Genomic DNA, 20,927 nt, shown 5'->3' on the forward strand with positions numbered 1-20,927 from the left:
CCCCTTTAACAACTACTGACATTTTGAACCAAATGATCTTGGTTGCAGAGTGCAAACTCTGTATGTAGATGGTTTTAGAATGTTCATAAGTTTTTTAAAGACATAGAATGCTACTGTACAAATATAAATTGTGAGTTTTAAATTCATTTCCCTTTAGTGTCTTCAACTAGTTACAAGACCATAAATTGTGCTGATGTTCCGTGCATTGTAGGATCTTTAGCTGTATTCCTGGCTTCTACCCACTAGATGCCAGTAGCAGCCCACCCCCAAAGTTGTGACTCCAAAAATGTCTCTAGACATTGCCAAATGTTTCAAATCAGTAATTTATCTAATCAAAGATGCTCCCAAGAAATTGATAATCAAAATATACTTTTAATTGTAAAAGATGACTCATTCACTAATGTTCTAAAAATGTAAATTTGTATATACCAATTTCATACAGAATATCTTATGGTATGTTGTAATATATAAATTAACAACAAGAAAAAATGAGTTTACTTTTCTTTAACAGTGTTGCTTGGTAATACATTAATTACATAATAAGTCTATGAAGTAAAAGTTTAACCTACATCTACCGGTTGCTTTAATTCTTCACTTAAAGAGCAGACCAAAATCAAAACCTTGGAACTTCTACTTTTCAACCCTGAATCAAAGAATAGCTATAACCCTAAAACAGCACTGATACAGTAAATATTATTCTTATGAGTGTTAATGGACGATACTGATGTATCTCATATTGTACTCAATTTGAAGAGTTGCCACTGAAATCAATTAAAAATGTTTATTCTGAAAGATGCTACTACAAAGTTTACGGACTCAAATGCTTATTCAAACTAAGTTTACAGAAAACTTAGAAAACAGGTTGAACTGAAACCTGTAGATCACTTTATAATATTCATGAGCAACATTTTTTTTTAAAGACAAAGGCTATTGTTTTAATATAATTTAAGAGCTTTAATATGATCCCCCTTTAGTGCTTTTAATTGTCACATGGCTGTAAACCAAAGATGCTCCCAAATTTTAAATGATCACTGATACTACTTGAGCAGAAATTCTCAGGTGTCAGTACTTTTAATATTGAGTACATCAAATTACAGTACAAAGACGACTATAAACAAGATGCAGCCCTCAGTTTCCATGAACAGCACACTATTACAGTAAACCGAGTTTATATTCCACCATCAAGTGTGGCTCTCCCATGACTTCACTTTGTGATGGATCTGAAAGCAAACAAAAACAAACATTTTAAAAGACTCTCAAAAAAGAGAGAAATTCAATGATTCCGCTTACACGAGAATCCAGAACAGTCAAAACTAACCTAAAGTTATAGAAAACAAACCAGTGATTGCCTGGGGCTGGAGTGGGGTGACTGACTGCAAAGGGACCAAGAGAACTTTGTGAGGCAATGAAAACATTTTACTCCTTTATTTAGGAGACCCGGCTGTACGTTGATTAAAACTCACAGAACTGTTCACTTAAAAACAGGTGTACTCTATTGTATGCCAATAATATCTCAAAATAGTAGATTTAAAAAGAAAAAAGATTGACAAAGTTTTCTTTTTTCAAAGTTCTTAAGTTTTCTAGTGGCTTCCCACATGACTGGAAACAATCTCTTAATTCACAAAAACGTTTTATCTGTATTGTCTTCTGACCTGTTGTATACACACAAATGTAAGTAAGAATTCTTAAGAAAGAAAACCTTTAAAAATCGTCCCTTTTATGTTTACAGATGAGTCAGACCAAAGTCTTATTTTAACCATGTTTATACACCTAAAAGAACTTTTAAAATTATTAACAAGAGTAAGCTTCCTAAAGACAGAGCCTTTTTCTTTGTCCTCTACTCCTCAACATAGGATTAGAAACAGAATAAAAACCTAATGAACTAAATCATAAAATCACTTAGTAAGAATGAATAACCCTGCACATAATAATGATGGCTACCGAGAGGAACAAACAGTTCAGTGAAACCAATGTGGATGTTTCCTCACTGGACCTCCTAAGAGACTGGAGATTAATAAATTGCTGTGTATATAAAAGGCACTCAAAACCTCAACTTAAAAAAAAAGGCAATGCCAACTATTTTTTTACTATATATGTTAGTATTTGTAGAAAGACACGTAGAACAGTCTGGAAGGACAGACTAAACCAAACTAAAACAGCAGGAAATTAGGGAACAAGAAAAATGGGATTGAGGGTCATTACAGAAAATCTAAGTTTCAATGGACTATTTCAAATTTTTGCACAAAGAATATACTCATTTATGTAACTAAACTTTCTTCCACACCATGCTTTTTAAAGCTTCTTTAATAAAGTGCATTTATTAAATAAATCACTTGCACCAAAAGACAGCACATGATGTAAGCAAGGCACTGGTGGGAGACGGGTTTTGCACCTGTTGTACCAAGAGCTTGCCATGAGACTCTGAGTGAGGACTGAGCCTCTGTGAGCTTCCATTTACTCATATTCCAGTTAGGGGATTAGAGTACATGAAAGTTCCCTTCCAGCATTAAGAAAAAGTACATTTTTGATTTTACTAGTGTCCTTATATGTCCTTCCTAATCTTGTAAAATGTACAGGATTAACTTGCCTAAGTACTTCGCTGATAAGCAGGCAAAAATGTCATCATCTCCAATACTGTTATAGTCTTTACACAGTATTTAGATTAACAAGCTACTCTCTGATTACAGACTTAACACTGTTTTATGTCAAAGGTGGTAAGAATGTGGTCAACAAGACCTTTAACTATGGATCAAGCACCCTATCAGGTACTGGGAACACAACAGTTAACAAGAAAAAATCTCCAGCTCTCCTGACATGTGTATTTAAGTTGGACAAATAATAAATAAGAAAAATATCAGATAAGTGTTATGCAAAGAATTAATATAAGGTAGGGTGACAGAGCAGGGACTACTTTAGATTAGGTAGTTGATATGGTTTGGATGTTTGTCCCCTCCAAATCTCACGTTGAAATGTGATTCCCAGTGTTGAAGGTAGGCCCTGGAGAGAGGTAACTGGATCATGGGGTTGAATACCTCATGAATGGTTTAGCTCCACCCCCCTGGATAAGTGAGTTCTTGTTCTGAGTTCACACAAGTTCTGGTTGTTTAAAGCTGTGTGGCAGCCCCCTCTCACTCTCTTGTTCCTTCTTGCCATATAATTCACTGGCTCCCCCTTTGTCTTCTGCCACGATTGTAAGCTTCCTGAGGCCCTTACCAGAAGCAGACAGCAGCACTATGCTTCCTGTACAGCCTGAGGAACCATAAGCCAAAGAAATACCAGCTTCAGGTATTTCTTTATAGCAATGCAAAAATAGACTAACAGTAGTTAATGGAGGACTGACTCTCTGAAAAAGTAATACTTAGGTTGGGATCTGAAAAATGAGGGTAAACTATTTGAAGCAGAAAGGAACAGCTAATTCAGGTCCCTAAGGTGAAGCCCTAAGTTATCCATATATTATGCAGTCACAGTTCCCACAAGCAAAAAACTACCCCAAATACAGTGGTCTCACTGTGATAAAAATCCTCTACCTGGCCGGGCGTGGTGGCTCACGTGCTGGGTGCCTGTAATCCCAGCACTTTGGGAGGCTGAGGCGGGTGGACTACTGGAGGTCAGGAGTTTGACACCAGCCTGACCAAGATGGTGAAACCCTGACTCTACTAAAACACAAAATTAGGCGGGCGTGGTGGTGGGCACCTGTAATCCCAGCTACTTGGGAGGCTGAGGCAGGAGAATCGCTTGAACCCGGGAGGCTGGAAGTTGCAGTGAGTCGAGATTGCGCCACTGCACTCCAGCCTGGGCGACAGAGGAAGACTGTCTCAAAAAAAAAAAAAAAAAAATCTACCTAAACAGGTGATTTTTCCTAATAGCTACCTTAAAGAGACACAAGGAATGAATTTTAAAATAGCAAGATAGCAAGTGGCTTATTTTTAATTTTAATTTTAAAATAAGCCACAAGATAGCAAGTGGCTTATTTTTTTATTTTTTTGAGACAGGGTCTCACTCTGTCGCCCAGGCTAGAGTACACTGGTATGATCACTGCTCACTGCGGCCTCAAATTCCTGGGCTCAAGTGATCCTCCTGCCTCAGCCTCCTGAGTACCTGGGACTACAGCCACACACTACTATGCCCAATTAATTTTTAAAAACACTTTTGTAGAGACAGGGTCTCATCTTACCCAGGCTGGTCTCAAACTCCTCAGCTAAACTGATCCTCCCACCTCTGCCTCCCAAAGTGCTAGGATTATGGATGTGAGCCACCACACCCGACCAGCTAGTGATCTTTTTTTTTTTGAGACAGAGTCTTGCTCTGTCGCCCAGGCTGGAGGGCAGTGGCGTGATCTCTGCTCACTGCAAGCTCCACCGCCTTCTGGGTTCACGCCATTCTCCTGCCTCAGCCTCCCAAGTAGCTGGGACTACAGGCGCCTGCCACCACACCCAGCTAATTTTTTTGTATTTTTAGTAGAGACGGGGTTTCACTGTGTTCGCCAGGATGGTCTAGATCTCCTGACCTCGTGATCCGCTCACCTCAGCCTCCCAAAGTGTTGAGATTACAGGCGTGAGCCACCGCGCCCGGCCGCTAGTGACCTTTTTAAACATGTAATTCCATCACATTACATCCTTACTTAAAACTGCTCAATGGCCTTCTGTTGCATTCTGAAGAAATTCTAAACTTCTTTTCGTGGTCTGTAGGCCCTGGTTCATCTGTTCCTTGCTTAGCTTTTTATCTCAACCTTATTCTATTCTCTACTTTACTCAAAACACGTCAGCTATATGGGCCTTCTTAAAGTGCTGAGAGACAGTTCTCTGTTGGTCTCTCCATTCTGCAAGCTGGGAGCAGACACACTAAACTGCCTTTGTTCTAGGCTATCTTTCCAAAGCCGTTTCAGCCTCAGAAGACAAAGCAGCACAGGACAGGCAGGGTGACTGCCAGTTATAAGGCTGAGGTGGCCTGAACTTGGAGTTCCTTTCCTCTAACATAACACACTCAATGTACAAGGCATCACCTTACCCTCTTCTTAGCTGCCCCATAGGAAGTGGGGCTAAGGGAACCAAAAGAAATGCTGATACTCTGGCTACGCTATTGCTACAAGTAAGAAAATGTCCTTTAGGAGTCTCTTGTCTTCTGCTAGCATTCGTGAATTCATGGCAGGTTAACAATTAGCTTGAAAGTAGAGTAAGATCTCAAACTGTTCAGAGTTCTTCAGCTGTTCTCAGGTTACAGACCCTGCACATACTGATCTCTTCTGTCTGAAATATTCTCCCTCTACTTCTAGGTCAATGATTTCACGTTTCTTTCAGGAATCAACTTATGTGTTATATTCCCAGAGATATGTTCCCTCCCAACCCAAAAACATCCTTTGTCTTCCTAGAATTATCAAATCGTATATTTGTGTTAATGTGTTTATCTCCATTTGAAAGCACAGATATTTGTTTTGTTCACAGTTGTATATTCAGAGCCTAGCCCAGTGCCTGACACATAATATTTGACTGACTAGCTAAATGTTCCTAAGTCCCTCTCCCCTTCTTTAAACAGAATTACAGAAGCAGATTTTTAAATGAATGCTTTTATAACTAAAGACTTGAACTATATCACCTTAGTAGTTTTAAATAAGGTCTAAGTTCAATGTAAAAGCTTAAGAATCCCAGCTTTTCCTGCATGAAAAATGCTCCCTCAGGGAAGATTCTCAAAGGAGGCTCGCTAGACTTCTGTTATGTCCACAGCATTTCCTTACCGGACATCAGCAGCCAAGCAAAACTAATAAAACTTAATCCTGTTGGATATTTTTGTTTCTCCTGCACTGTTGGGGCATAGTGAGCAGAGGTAGCATTGGACAGGATTGTATTTATTTATCTTCCTCAGGACCAGAAAAAATAGAGGATGCTGCATGTATTGTTCTTACTTAAATTCACTTACAATTATTCAGAGAATTTTATTTAAAATAACAGATTTGGCCAGGTGCAGTGGCTCACACCTGTAATCCCAGCACTTTGAGAGGCCAAGACGGGCAGATCACGAGGTCAGGAGATCGAGACCATCCTGGCTAACACGGTGAAACCCCGTCTCTACTAAAAATACAAAAAACTAGCCGGGCGAGGTGGCGGGCACCTGTAATCCCAGCTACTCGGGAGGCTGAGGCAGGAGAATGGCGGGAACCTGGGAGGTGGAGCTTGCAGTGAGCTGAGATCTGGCCACTGCACTCCAGCCTGGGCGACAGAGTGAGACTCCGTCTCAAAAAAAAAAGAAAAAAAAAAAAAAAGACGGAGTCTTGCTCTGTCACCCAGGCTGGAGTGCATGACACGATCGCGGTTCACTGCAACCTCAGCCTCCCAAGTATCTGGGATTACAGGTGCCTGCCACCATGCCCGGCTAATTTTTATATTTTTAGTAGAGAAGGGTTTCACCATGTTGGCCAGGCTGGTCTCAAACACCTGACCTTAGGTGATCAGCCTACCCCGGCCTCCCAAGGTGCTGGAGTGCTGGGATTACGTGTGAACCACTGCACCCAGCAAATCTTCACTTTCAAAAACAGTTGAAGAATAGTTACTACCATTAGATTTTATCTTAATGCAATGAAAAAACACAAGTTAACCCAATCAGCTCTAAGTTCCATGAGGACAAGAATTTTGCCTATTCTTTTTGCAGTTGTTTGCCTTTTAAATTACAACGGCTCCATAAAAAGGTGCTGAATGACACTTACCATTAAGAATATCCTCAAATCCAATAGTCTCATCATTACCCCTCAAAATATCCAATGAAAGATTTGAGCTTGAAAGAAATGGAAGACGCTGAACCTTTGGGGAAAAGCATGAAGGGACAAGATTAGAAAAAACTTAGGGGAAAATGACAGAATATATAGTCTAATTTCATGTTCTTTTTTCTTTGTTTGAAATTTCACAAAACCAAATAAAAGATCAATTTAACAAGGAGAAAAAAACACTAGTTCATATTTTAGACACAAACTAAGTTGTAAAGACACTGAAATGATACTTTTTATTAACACTTAATAATCCTACCTGGTGTGCATGTATTTTGAGGCTTTGCTTCTACTCAGGAAAACTACAGCACATACCATGTGATGAAATGCAAAATCCCAGAGCTTAACATCACGCCTCATTCCTGATATATGTGGGATGATCAAATTTCTGAAGAAAAGTCCAACTCAATAGGTTGCCTAGGCTGGTCTCAAACTCCTGGGCTCTAGTGATCCTCCCACTAAAACTGGGATTACACGTCCATGTCACCAAACCAGCTAATGCAGATAATTTTAGATATTGCCAAAGACTACCAAAATAGGTGGTCTTTGACTAAATGATATTAGCATTTTAAAAATAATCACACCTTTAGAACCTAAGAGGGCAGTTTCTCACATTTCTCCCCCCCTCCACAAAATGTATCCAGACTAAATATATTATTTTCAATTACTAATGTCCTATAGAGATATTTAAAATCTTTATAGTGTGGAAAAATTTCTCTAGATTGTCAAACCTACAAAAAGAAAAAAAAAAAAGGAAGTGGGAGGAAAGAGGAGGAAGAGGAAGAAACAAAAATAGGAACCTGTAAATTAAACCAGACAGCAAGGGGTCTCATAGTTAGATCAGAGGTACAGTCCTAAGAATGCATCAAAAGCAGGGAGGAGCAGGCAGCTGTTACACATCTTGACAACCCAAAACTGCAAAAGTATAGAGATAAAAAAAAAAAGAACTCTGGGTAAAGATATTTAGATCAAATCGTATTAAAAACTTAAGTCCAAAATTTGAGCAATCTGTAGTTGAAATCTGAGTAAGAGGAAAATAAAAAGGGAAGCTAACAATTTTGTGCCAAACGTAATTTCATTTAACCTTCAGAATAATCCTATGCTACTCTTACTGTTCTCCTTATTTCGCATTAAATTAAAAAATCTGAAGTTCAGAAAGTTCTCCAGCTTACTCAAGTTCTTAAGACTAGTAGATGGATAAGCCAAGATTCAGCCTTAGGTCGCTCTGACTTAAAACCATGCTTTTTAAGAGCTTTATCTTTGGAAAACGAGTAGCTTCCAGAATGACTTAGCCAAATACAATTGATGGCATTAGCAGAATTTATCTTATTACTTTTTCTTTTGGAGATGGAGTTTTGCTCTTGTCGCCCAGGCTGGAGTGCAATGGTGTGATTCTGGCTCACTGCAACCTCCCTCCTGGGTTCAAGCAATTCTCCTGCTTCAGCCTCCCGAGTAGCTGGGATTACGGTTGTGTGCCACCACGCCCAGCTGATTTTTGTATTTTTAGTAGAGATGGGGTTTCAACATGTTGGTCAGAGGTTTCAACATGTTGGTCAGGCTGGTCTCAAACTCTTGACCTCAGGTGATCCACCCTGCCTCGGCCTCCCAAAGTGCTGGGATTACAGGCATGAGCCAGCCATCCCCCATGGCCAACAGAATTTATTGAAAAAGACAATTTAGCTAGGTCAGAGAAAGGAATCCACACCAGTAGGAGAAATGTGTGCAAATGCCTAACAGTGAAAGAACCTAATGAATTAGGAAACTGCAAGTAGTTTAAGAGGATATGAAGTGTGGTGGGAAGCAAGAAGCCAATTCACAGACAGAGCTACACGAAGGCGTTGGGTTTTATTTTTATTTTGAGGGTCAAGTGAGGAGAGTGACATAATCAAATCTGTGTTTTACAAAGATTATTCTGACTAGAGTGTTAACAAGGATTGGGGGGCAGCCGGGATGAGTGCTGCAGTAATCCAGATGAAGTCTGGCAGGGGCAAGAACGAACGTAGTAGCAATGATGGGGAGAGCAAGTAATAAACTGAATGAATGATTTCGGGGAGCAGGGGAGGAGGTTAGGATGGGTGCTAGGTGACATAACCAAGACTAATTATCCAATTTCTGCCTTCGGCAGAACCTATTCATATGGGATAAGGAGTATGTGGGGGATTATGAGTTATTCTGTACTTGTTCATGTAAAACTGGAGATGCCTGTGGGACTTCCAATTGGAAAAGTTTATAGGCTTATAGCTCATGAAAATTGTAACTTTGGGGTCATCAACATATTTTATGTTTTGAGATGGAGTCTCACTCTGTCACCCAGGCTGGAGTGCAGTGGCACGATCTCAGCTCACTGCAGCCTCCAACTCCCGGGCTCAAATGATCCTCCCACCTCAGCCGCCTGAGTAGCTGGGACTATAGGTGTGCACCACCAAGGCTGGCACATTTGTTCTATTTTTTTTTTTTTTTGTAGAGATGGGGTTTCGCCATGTTGCCCAGGCTGGTCTCGAAGGCCTGAGCTCGAGCGGTCCACCCACCTTGGCCTCCCAAAGTGCTGGGATCACAGGCTTGAGGCACCAGGTCCAGTTGGAATCATCAACATATAATTGATAACTAAAGCCACAAGTAGGAAAGAGGGTGAGGAAAGGACTAGAGATGGGGCACTAACAAAACTGGCATTTTGGGAAACAGACAAAACAAATGGAATCTACACAGAGACACCTGAGAATAAGGATTCAGAAAGAAGGACATCAGGAAAGTGTGGTATTCTAAAAGCCAAGGAGGTGGGAGGATAGCTTGAGGCCAGGAGTTTTTTTTTTTTTTTTGAGACGGAGTCTCGCTCTGTCGCCCAGGCTGGAGTGCAGTGGCCGGATCTCAGCTCACTGCAAGCTCCGCCTCCCGGGTTTACGCCATTCTCCTGCCTCAGCCTCCCGAGTAGCTGGGACTATAGGCGCCCGCCACCTCGCCCGGCTAGTTTTTTGTATTTTTTAGTGGAGACGGGGTTTCACCGTGTTAGCCAGGATGGTCTCGATCTCCTGACCTCGTGATCCGCCTCTCTCGGCCTCCCAAAGTGCTAGGATTACAGGCTTGAGCCACCGCGCCCAGCAAGGCCAGGAGTTTAAGACCAGCCTATGCAACGTAGCAAGAGCCTGTTTCTACAAATAATGATAATAATGTTAAAAACTAGCCAGGCAAGGTGGCACGTGACTGTAGTCCCTGCTACTCAGGAGACTGAGGCAAGAGGATTGCTTGAGTCCAGGAGTTCGAGGCTGCAGTGAGCTATGATCATACCACTGCACTCCAGCCTGGATAACAGAATGAGACCGTCTCAAAAAACTAAATACAAAGTAAAAAAGTAAAAGCCAAGGGAAAGAGGAAGAAGCCATTATTAGTGTCAAATACTACAGGGATATCAAGTAAAGTGAAGGTAAAAATGTCCACATTGTTCAGGAGCAGCTTCACTGGTGTCATGGGAGACAGAAATAGTGGGTTAAATAAATAGGAGGGAAAGAAGTACAGAAAACAAATGTAGACTTTTCAAGAAGCAAAAACACACTCAATGAGAGACAAGTTACTATAAAGGAATTTGAAATTGATACAATTTTTTTTTGTTTTAAAAGACAATAGAGGTTAAAATACTACTGCTGAGACAGGGCAAGCAGAGAGAGGTTGAAGATACCAGCTTTAGAAAGGATCACTGATAAAGGAATTTTCCTGAAGTAATGTAACAGGATATTATCCAAAGCACAGGTAGAAGGGCAGTTCTTAAAAAATTGGAAGGATATTTTCCAAGTACGGATTCCTTAGCAACAGGTATATCCAACTACATACAAATTGTACACTTGACACCTCCACTTGGATATTCTTAGAGGGATCTCAAATTCAATGTAATCCCTTAAAAAAAAAAAAAAAACAAAAAAACAGAAAAACATGAAAGCAGATGCAGTTAGTTTTCAGACACCAAGCCTGTAATTTGAAGTTTTCCATTTAATGACTTCTTTTTTCCCTCTATGAAGCAGAAATCATATCCTAAAAAGGGAGAGGGAAGTAGAATAGGTTGTAAGGTAGATAAGGTATAAATAGCTGTTATGAAAACAGAAGAGTCCTCATGACTGATATCGACACATATGTAACAGAGATCCATCAACTCACCTGCTGCACTGCCTTGAATTCCATCTGTAATTTTAGTGGAGCGAATAGACCCTGAATGTTTCTCAGTGTGGAAAAATTCATTTTATCTTGGTTGAGCTGGAACTACAAAAGACAATGTAATTTTAAACATTACACTCAATACTCTGCTTTCAAAACAATTAGCAAGTGGCATATATATAACACAATAGTTAGATGAAGAATTTTAATATCCATACCTGTAATAAAAACTAAGTATTTTTAGTAATTTTTTCTGATAAAGTTTAGACTACATATGTCTATATTTTATTTAGCATGCAGGTGTACTTTTACAAGTGTAAAATTACTACCAAAATTCCAAATTTATAAACGTAATAAATTAAGGAATGTGTCTCCTATTTCAAGAGTAGATTTACAATACATAATCATATTTTAGTGCTTTTGATTAAAAGTACTGCAAAACTAGCAAAGGCATAATTTGAGATCCAGAAAATGTCACATGCACTGACAAAAATAGTTAACTTCTAAGTGTGAAGGTATATATTTAAAAGAATTCAGCAAAATCAATAATCCAACCACTAAATCATCCTGTTAATTAAACTATAAACTCCACTTATTTTTGGCATTTGCCTCGGGGAAAAACAAACATCTCTCAAAAGTTTATTCAATTTGTATTGGGTAAAAGTCAGTAATTTTTTTTCCTGGAATCATACTTTTACTAAGTACTGATATTACATTTAGGGAATTTTGACCATAACTTAATGTATTTCAGGCAAAATGAATCAACTTGACTCATGGATTCTAAAACAGTTTCCAAAAATGGCTCCTAAGGATAGTGAATGTGACATGCAAACAGACTGTTACAAAGATTTATCTGAGCTAAGGTGATTATAATGAGGTAAAGTCACTTCTTGTCATTATTTTTTATTATATGCTACTCTCTTGATAACACTGTCTTCTAATAGGAATAAAAAGGTATTTTAAATCAAAAATCTATTGAGAGATTAGCACCTACTTGGGATATGACTATGAAGTTTGAAAGTAAGGTGACTATCAAAATGCTTTTTAATTACTTTAGCTTGACATAGCAAATTTTGACAGATGGTCCTTAGGGAAAACCTACAGTATTTTATTATGGGTATATGATCTGAAGTTCTAAGTGAAGGGTTTGCTTTAAATATTGGTCTATCCTCGTAATACAATTTTATTTTAAGAGACGGGTCTTGCTATGTGGCTGGAGCACAGTAGCTATTCACAGGCACGATCCTAGAGCACTACAGCCTGGAATTACCAGGCCCAAGCAATCCTCTGCCTCAGCCTCCCACGCAGCTGGGACTACAGGCACATCCCACCACACCCAGCAGTAAATGTAATTTTATGTATAAAAATTCAAAATTCAATGTATGTAAATTTTGATGAATATAGCCATCTTGTAATGTGATATTAATACTATAATTATCAATCAACATGTAAGTTAGCAACCGTGTGCAAAATTAGGCTCTGTGGCAACACACAACGCAACAAAATTGAACAGTCTGCCTTGGAGAAGACTATAATCCAGTTTGGAAGACATTATGTATAGATCAGGGCTTCTCAACCCTCCACACTACTGATTTCTTGGGCCAGATAATACTTCACTGTGGCGGGCTGTCCTGGGCACTGTAGGATGTTTGGCAGCATCCCTGACCTCTACCCAATAGATGCCAGTATTACATCTCCCCACCCCCACCGCACCACTTGTGACAACCTAAAATGTCCTCAGACTTTGCCAGCTGTTCCCTCGTAGAGGGCAGGAGGACGATCCTCCCCTAGTTGAGAACCACTGGTGCAAATGATGATGGTCATCTTCCCTTACTATCACCACTCAAGCTCCCAATCATGCAGAGCTACTAGAGGCCAGCAATATGCCAAGGATGGGCTATTGTAATACTAACTCCAGATGAGAAGACTAAGGCTTAAAGAAAATCAAGCAATATGCCCCAAGTTTACTTAGCAAAGTGGAATGCCCAAATAGTTCAACTACACAATCCATGCTAAAGGATTTATAATAGTAAGTGTCACATAAAGAGTCAGACTGCCATTAGCTACCTAAATGATTAAAGAAGAGACACAGTAGATATAAGTCAAGTCTCAAAAAGATCTCTGAAGTTTCTAGATTCTTCCCAGTTCCGGCCAGTCTCACTCAGATTTGTCAGTTTCTCTTAACATGTATTGCTTAGAACTAAACCAATATTCCAAATCTAATAGCCAGATTAATACACAGGAAAATAAAATAATCTCCCTTGATTTGAGCCCCATCTTATTAAGAAAGCCCAAGGCGGATCACAAGGTCAGGAGATCGAGACCATCCTGGCTAACACGGTGAAACCCCGTCTCTACTAAAAAAAAAAATACAAAAAACTAGCCAGGCGAGGTGGCGGGCGCCTGTAGTCCCAGCTACTCGGGAGGCTGAGGCAGGAGAATGGCGTGAACCCGGGAGGCGGAGCTTGCAGTGAGCTGAGATCTGGCCACTGCACTCCAGCTTGGGTGACAGAGCGAGACTCCATCTCAAAAAAAAAAAAGAAAGCCCAAGACTGCATTAACCTTTCTTTTTAGTAACTAATGTAATCTACTGGCTTATACTGAGTATACAGCCAATTAAAATAGTCAAGTTTTACACAGCAAGTCACTTTACCCTGCCCAAAGGTGTAGAATTCATTTTTCGAATCCAAATGCAGAACTTCACACTCACCTCTATAAATGTTTTCCTTAAATTTTGGTCTAGACTTTGGTCTATTTTATCATCATGATATATTTCAATTATTCACCAGAATGAACTATCCTTCTCAACCTTTTTTCCAAAAACTTGATATACATTCTTTCTTTGGTTGCCCATAAGTCCTTGAAAAATACTTATCCCTCCTATGTGCCCATCTGAGTACCTAAGATGTAGACAGAGGCCAAAAAGTCCTATCGAAATATTCCCTCCAAATTGACTACTTCTTAATCACTGTTCTCTGGGTAGTTATCAACCTCATATAGTTTACCCTACATTACTTTCACTTGGTTCATAATCCACCATATAATCCTCAACCTTATCCCTTGTCAGGTAATTTGATCCCTTGACTGACCCATTTGGCAATTTAGTAAAAGAGTAAACTAAAATTAATTTGCTGAGTTCATTCAGATGCTGATGATCACTGCTTAAACTTTATTAAATGCTCACAGCTCACTCAACAGTCCACGTAAGAAACGGTTTCAGGGATCAGTGTTATCACAGACAATCTTATTTTTCAGTAAGATCCTTCATACAAAAGTGGAATATGTATCCATCTACAAGCAATTATCATTTCTCCCATTAGTTCTCAAAGATGATCAACTGTGCTTTTTAATCATACTTACATACTTTTAAGTATACTCTGGGTTGTCAACTTCTGTACCTGAAACCTGAATTCACTTAAATTGACTAGGAACTTTTTTATTTTTCTCATCTAATTTGAACTTCAATTTCATAATTACATTTTGTTCTACTCTTTCTTATAGGAAGATCTATCCTCTTATTAGAACGTAAAAGAAACAAACAAACAAAAAATACAGACCAGTTTTCTGTTACCTAATGACTGCACCATCTTCCCCAAGTAGTCAGAAACTTTTTTCTTCTTCCTCTAAATGTTTATTTAAGAATCCATTAAGTTGTGTTTTGGACATGTATACATGCTATCTTCTCTTTAGGAGTAAACTTTCTGATCTAAAACTCTTCAAAAGTCCCTCCTCTTCTATAACGCCTTCCAAAAAAGCCCTAAGCACAGGTGGCTGTCCCATCCTTGGTCTTCTCTAGCATTTTACGAAGTCTTCTCCTACCCACTGCTTGTCTTCCTCATTAAATTTTAAGTTATTTAAGGATGGGGATTACGTCATATTCATCGAAGTACCTACTGTGCCTAGTGGCTGTGTCCTACAGTAACTCGGAGATGCAGGACTTGAGAAAGAGGTCAAAACTAGAGATACAAACTTGGAAGTCAACAGCAAAAACGGCAGGAAAAAATATAAAAGAAACAGCATTATTAAAAGAGAAAACTCCTGTGAGAGGAATGGAGAAGTGGATCACCCTTTGGAGATATACATTAAAAAGGCAGGGAAGGATGCATAGAAAGGGAGCTTTAGAGGAGCAGTATAATTTTTAAGTCTATCCTACAAGGGGTTTGAAAATAAGGCCTCATATTCTTCATGGGCAAATCCTCAGTACCAAAACTGTTTTAATAAAATGAAACCAATATTACTAAAAGTATTTATCTATTGGAAGAGAAAAATAAGGACACAATAATATACTTACATTTTTTTCTGATAATTCAAGAGGATGACTAGGCAAAAGTTCATTTTTCACACAAGAAAAACTGAAAGGAAATTAAAAAAAAAAAATTTAAAGGAGATTAAATATCACTCAATACCCACAGCTCAAAATCCTATCTATAAAGGGATGGCATGAGAGAGTTTTTTGGGGTAACAAAACTGTTCTGTATCTTGACTGTAGTGACAGTCATATGAATTGATAAATGTGCTAAAAATTCATAGATCCATACACCAAAAGGAGAAAAAAAAGTACTACATGATAATTTAAGAATGTATCCATTATAGACATTGGTGGTCAAGACTTCAATCACTAGGGAAAACCTGCCAAAATCTGGTGCTACATCTAGAAATTTAATGAATGTATGTTTATTCCTCAAAGTAAGATAATAGACTATTATTAGGCCTATTTTATCTATAAGGACACCGAGACATTAATTATGTGATTTGTCCAAAGGCACACGTCTAGTAAATAGCAGAGTCAGGATCCAAACACAGGCCGACTGAATGCAGAGTTTAATCTCTCTCTGCTATGTTCTAGCACCTCCCAAAGAAAAGCGAATTACTCCAACAGTTAAGACAAGAAGGCAAATGGCTAAGTTATCATCAGTAGTAAAAAAATACATTAAAAAAATCCTACGAAATCATGCTAATGGGCACCACTGTCTAGGAGGATGCCCTATGTTGAGAACCTACTACTTTGATGAGATATTTCTTCCACTACAGGAAATATCTAAGCCTCTTCCCCTCTGCACCCCATGTAAGGTATATTACTTGCCATCTGCCAACTAAATACACATGTATAGCCTATCAAAATAAAGAATATTGTGAAAAATAATTCACAGAAACATAACAAAATCAAAGTCTTAATTCCCCCATATACCCTTTCCGAAGAAGATCATGACTTTCAAAAGGTCCACTTGCTGAAAGTTCAGTAACTGGAATACTGTCCTTTAGCTCAGATCCAAGTCCCCTGGCATTCTACAACACAAATAAAAAACATTATTGAATAGAAAAAAAATTTAAACACACACCTAAGCAGCTATGTCAAAAATATTATTTAAGCAGGAGACAGAAAAATAAGAGTCCCTCAAAGAGTCCTCAGACTAGACAATTACAGCAAACCTTAAACATTATGATATGACAGAGACACACATGGTACAATGAAATAACCAATGGAAGAGTGGGAAGGATTCCCGAGGTGATCTCTGACTGCTGTCAGTTTGAAAGGCATTCCAGGAAAAAATAACATGAATAAAGCCATGAAAATATAAATGAACAAGCTTCAGGCAGTTTGAGATGACTGGCTAAATGTATGTTTCCAGTGAGGCAGAAGTACAGGCTGATGAAATACAAAAGTGAAATGTCTTACATGCAAAGAAATATGGGTTTTATTCCGAAACCGACAGCCTCTGAAAGGTTATGGCATGACTGAATTTGTTTCCACTAGAAAAACCTCTCCCTTAGGTTAGAGTGTTTAACACAGAATAAAAAAGTTGAGGATAGCATCCTCAGGAATACTATTCCTTGAGGACAAGAAAGAACAACAAAGAAATGGGATTAACAGACAGGATGGCTAAACAAAAGTAGTCAGAGAAGCTGGGAAAAAAAGGGAATTTCAGAAAATGTGTGGTTTCTATATGAAGATGGCACTACCTATAAAAACGATGTGTATCTAACCAGGATAGTATAAAACAAAACAAAAAAGACAGTGCATTTGGTATGGTGCATTATTACCCTACCCTACTGTGAAATGCACAATCACCAGATATTTCTTAGCCGTCTATTATGTGTCTGGTACTCCACTAGATACTGAAGATACATGCCTACCTCCCAGGGCTTCATCTTATGAAGATACATTAAACAAGCAAAGAAAACATTGTGTTACAACAGACAAAGCACGAGATGCTAACTTCATTTATTTATTTACTTTTTCAGATAGGGTCTTGCTCTGTCATCCAGGATGGAATACAGTCAAGCAATCATGGCTAACTGCAGCCTAGACTTCCCCGGCTCAAGCAATCCTCCTGCCTCAGCCTCTCAAGTAGCTGGGACTACAAGTGTGCAACACCACGCCTGGCTAATTTTTTAATTTTTTTTGTGGAGATAAGGTCTCAACTATGCTGGCCAGGCTAGTCTTGAACTCCTGTGCTTAAGTGATCTTCCTGCCTCAGCATCCCACAAAGTGCTGGAATTACAGGTGTCAGCCGCCATGCATGGCCCAAGATGCTAACTTGAAATCACTTGTTGCTCAAGTCCAATATCCCTGCAATTCTGCAGAAAAATGTAAAGCAGCTACAGGTAGTTTAGTATCAAATTTTATATCATTCTAGGAGAAAATATTGTGAGAAGTCACCTTTGAACTATTTCTTAATTCGTTTGTATATCTGATTTGGTCAGGTGTTTTATCCTTTTCAGAGTTTCTTCATTACACCACTCTTGCCTAGCCTATCACGCAAGGATAACTTCAACAGCATTCTACTGGGTCTTGCTGCCTTTAGACTCACCCATTTTCCAGTTCTGCATACAAGGTTTTCCTCAAGCACGAAACCTCCTCCAACAAAACTGCTATAAAATCTTTGTTGGTTCATTAATGTGTGAAGTACAAAGTTCAGACTCCTTAGCCTGGACCTAAAGAACCTGCATAATTGGTTCTAACTCCCCTACATACAAGAAGCCATGGTGGACGAGGAAAAGAATCTGGACTCTAGTGTGGACTGTCACTAACCTACTTTGTGACTGCCAGCAAAGCACCAACCTCTCTGGCCTTGTTTACTCATCTGCACCAAGGAGCTGAACTCCCACCAGGACTACATATGCTCCTTGATTTATGATGGGGTTAATTCCCAATAAACCCATCTTAAGTTGAAAATATCAAAAGTCAAAAACACATTTAACACACCCAACCTACTAAATATCAGGCTTTAGCCTAGCCTACCTTAAACGTGCTCAGAACACTTACACTAGCCTACAGTTGGCCAAAATCATCTAACACAAAGCCTACTTTATTAAAAAGTATTGGGTTATTTCACGTAATTTATTGAATACTGTACTGAAAGTGAAAAACAGAATGGCTGCATGGGTACTCAAATATGGCCTCTACTGACTGTGTATGGATTTCACACCATCATAAAGTCAGAAGATTGCTGAACCACCACAGGTTGGGGACCTTCGGCAGAGCTGTGTGATTGTTGTTTTTCAAATGTATCTTCTATTACTTCCCTATATGAACATTCTCCTCCTTCTGGACTGCTTTATTGTAAAGTGACAAAAGGTTTCAATGCACAAAGAAAAGGTGAATTCTGACTTCTAGATTATCGTCATTTTTTCCAATTTCCTTCTGTAAAATATCAGGATTAGTACTCACTGTTTCTAATAAAGGAAGGAGCCGAGAAAGGCAAATCTACGAAAACCTAACTATTAGTTATATTTGAGAGTGCCTATAAAACTTTTTAAACAATGATTAGCAGTATTTACCAACAGAAACTTTCTAGATTTGGATGGATGGCCTACCAGCAGTACCGATATCAGAGTCTGTGGCAATGGTGACTCAGTATTCTTCTCAAATATTACAACTTCTAAGTTAAAAAGAAAGAGAAAGTGGTGGGGAGGAGAGGGAGGGAGGAGATGTACTAACAATACTGACAAACGGAGAATAGCAACTGTCTGGTTTTTTCCCCTCTAACACCTAGCACACTACAAGCTCTCAAAAAAGTTTGTAGAGCAAAGCTGCGTTACACAAATGCGACTTACAGTTGTGGGTCGGTTACCAGGCAGTTACAGGGCGGGGACTGGGGGAGATGAGGAGTCTGAGGACTCTTGGTTCTCAGAGGTTACCCCTCAAGGAAAGGGTCGGCGGCGCCACCCCACAGAACGTTGCACTTTCGCGGCTGCCTTTTCCACTTCTGCGGCAAGTAAGGGGACGAGGTCTGGGCCTGCTGGGGTCTAAGGGCTGGAAGGGCGCAAACCGAGCTAAGAGGAGCAGGATGAAGCCGAACCGCTGCTAGTGAGACCAGTGCCGCAGCCAGGTCCCGGCGACAGTCATGACCCACCCAAACCCCGTGACTCGACAGATTATGGCGCCCCAGGGCCGGCCTCAGCTCCACGCTGCCGCCGCCGCCGCCACCCGGGGACGGGTTGGGAGGCTACTGCCTGTTTCTGCCGAGCCACGGTCCCGAGCCCGCGTGGAACTCCGGCCGCCCGGGTACCCACTCACCATCTTCAGCAGCTCTGCGAACACCCTCTCTGCCCAGTTACCGTCAGTCGACCCGCTGCTCACTTCCGTTTCCGAGGGCTGCCCCCCCACATCCGCCGGAAGTGCGTCCGTCCGGACGAGGAAGGAAGGAGGGCGCGGGACGCCGGAGGGAGCCGCGCGGGGCCGAGTCTCCCACGCTTGCAATCCCCAGGGACTGAGGGCCAAGGGCGCAGTAAGGGTGTGGGCTGGGAGGAGGGAGGGGTCGGGACGAGACGTGCCTGAGGGGAGGGAAGACAGGGACTCTGGTTTATTAATAAACATCTACCGTCTGTACGGCATTTTAAGATGTGCAGTGTGCTTTTGTAGGTACATCGCCTTATTTAACACAAAACCTCGCTGAGATAGCTATTACGTTTCACAAAAGGGTAAACGAGGCACAGGTGATTTGAGTGATTTGCTTGAGATCGTTCGGCTAATGAAGCAAAATTGGGACACAAGGCTTTTGTCATTTTTTAAATACATATTATTCTGGTATGTTCCGAACCCTGTGCTGAGGCTAGGAATACAAAAAAGGACCAGGCTGGTATGGCCTCTGGGCTAGAGGAGCACGGGTACTCCGGGGGCTGGAGGGGAGGGAGGGGATGACAGAGACTCTACAAATTAGTAAATGTGATCATGACCGACTTGTGTTGGGCTCTTTGAACTGCATATCAACACAATTCTAAGTGCCTACATCCTTTATCTCCTTTAATCTTTTCAATAACCTTACGAGTACAATTGACAGGTGAAGAAACTGAGACATGAAGGGGTTAAATAAATATGCCTAAGGACATATTTATGAGTCTAGAATCCATGGTCATAACCCTATACTGTATTGTTCATACTGTATTGTTCAAATATAATGTAATAAAACAGACTTATAGTCTGCTACCACAGGATGGAGACACCTTAAGGAATCTTTGGACTGATAGTCAAAGGATAACAGCGAACTAGTTTGGGGTGGTAGAGTATTTAAAACAACATTACGTGCAGATCTGCTTGTGCAAAAACGGTACTGGAAAAAAGGCCTAAGTCTGGCTAAAGTTCAGAAAGTAAAGTGGAGAGTACCGTGAGATGAGGTTGTAAGTAGATGGAGGCAAGTGGTTTTTGTTGTTGTTTTTGTTTGTTTGTTTTAAATAATGACAGGGTTTAGCTGTGTTGCCCAGGCCTGCATTGAACTCCTGGGCTCAAGCGATTATCCTGCTGCAGCCTCCTGAGTAGTTGGAACTACAGGCATGCATCATGGGACCTAGCTACAAGTTTTTTATGCAGCCTTTGTAGGCAAGATTAAGGGTGAGGCTTTGTCTTTAAAAAGCCATGGAAGGATTTGAGAGAGGGAAATTATAAGGCCATGTATGTTATGTATATCCACGGCCATGATCATACAACTTTGGAGTTCCAGATGTTAAGTGTTCTGCCCTGCTGTCCTTTAGGTGTCTTCTGGTCCTTCAAAATAACCATGTTATTAATCCTGAGATTTGAGTTGGAGTGTTT

General features: G+C 40.1%; 1 protein-coding gene across 1 annotated transcript; it reads right to left on the bottom strand.

Annotated features, from left to right (window-relative positions):
• Window positions 1–960: 960 nt before the first annotated feature.
• Window positions 961–19,593, bottom strand: POMP (proteasome maturation protein). The gene is made up of 6 exons (XM_033236408.1): window positions 19,416–19,593; window positions 16,083–16,180; window positions 15,186–15,246; window positions 10,898–10,999; window positions 6,698–6,791; window positions 961–1,220 (listed from the first exon to the last, which is right to left on the bottom strand). The coding sequence occupies exons 1-6, from the start codon at window positions 19,416–19,418 to the stop codon at window positions 1,153–1,155; spliced, it is 426 nt and encodes a 141-aa protein (XP_033092299.1). The 5' UTR covers window positions 19,419–19,593; the 3' UTR covers window positions 961–1,152.
• Window positions 19,594–20,927: the final 1,334 nt, after the last annotated feature.

The sequence above is a fragment of the Trachypithecus francoisi genome, unplaced genomic scaffold (genome assembly GCF_009764315.1).
Source record: "Trachypithecus francoisi isolate TF-2019V2 unplaced genomic scaffold, Tfra_2.0 Contig01461, whole genome shotgun sequence".
Taxonomy (NCBI): domain Eukaryota; kingdom Metazoa; phylum Chordata; class Mammalia; order Primates; family Cercopithecidae; genus Trachypithecus; species Trachypithecus francoisi.

What these genes read in the sequence shown, in the direction of transcription:
- POMP (XM_033236408.1), bottom strand. An exon ending in CATGATCTTCTTCGGAAAGG is followed by an intron (nt 15,247 to 16,082) that starts GTATATGGGGGA and finishes ATTTCCTTTCAG; the next exon opens with TTTTTCTTGTGTGAAAAATG. An exon ending in AATTCAAGGCAGTGCAGCAG is followed by an intron (nt 6,792 to 10,897) that starts GTGAGTTGATGG and finishes TTTTCCCCAAAG; the next exon opens with GTTCAGCGTCTTCCATTTCT.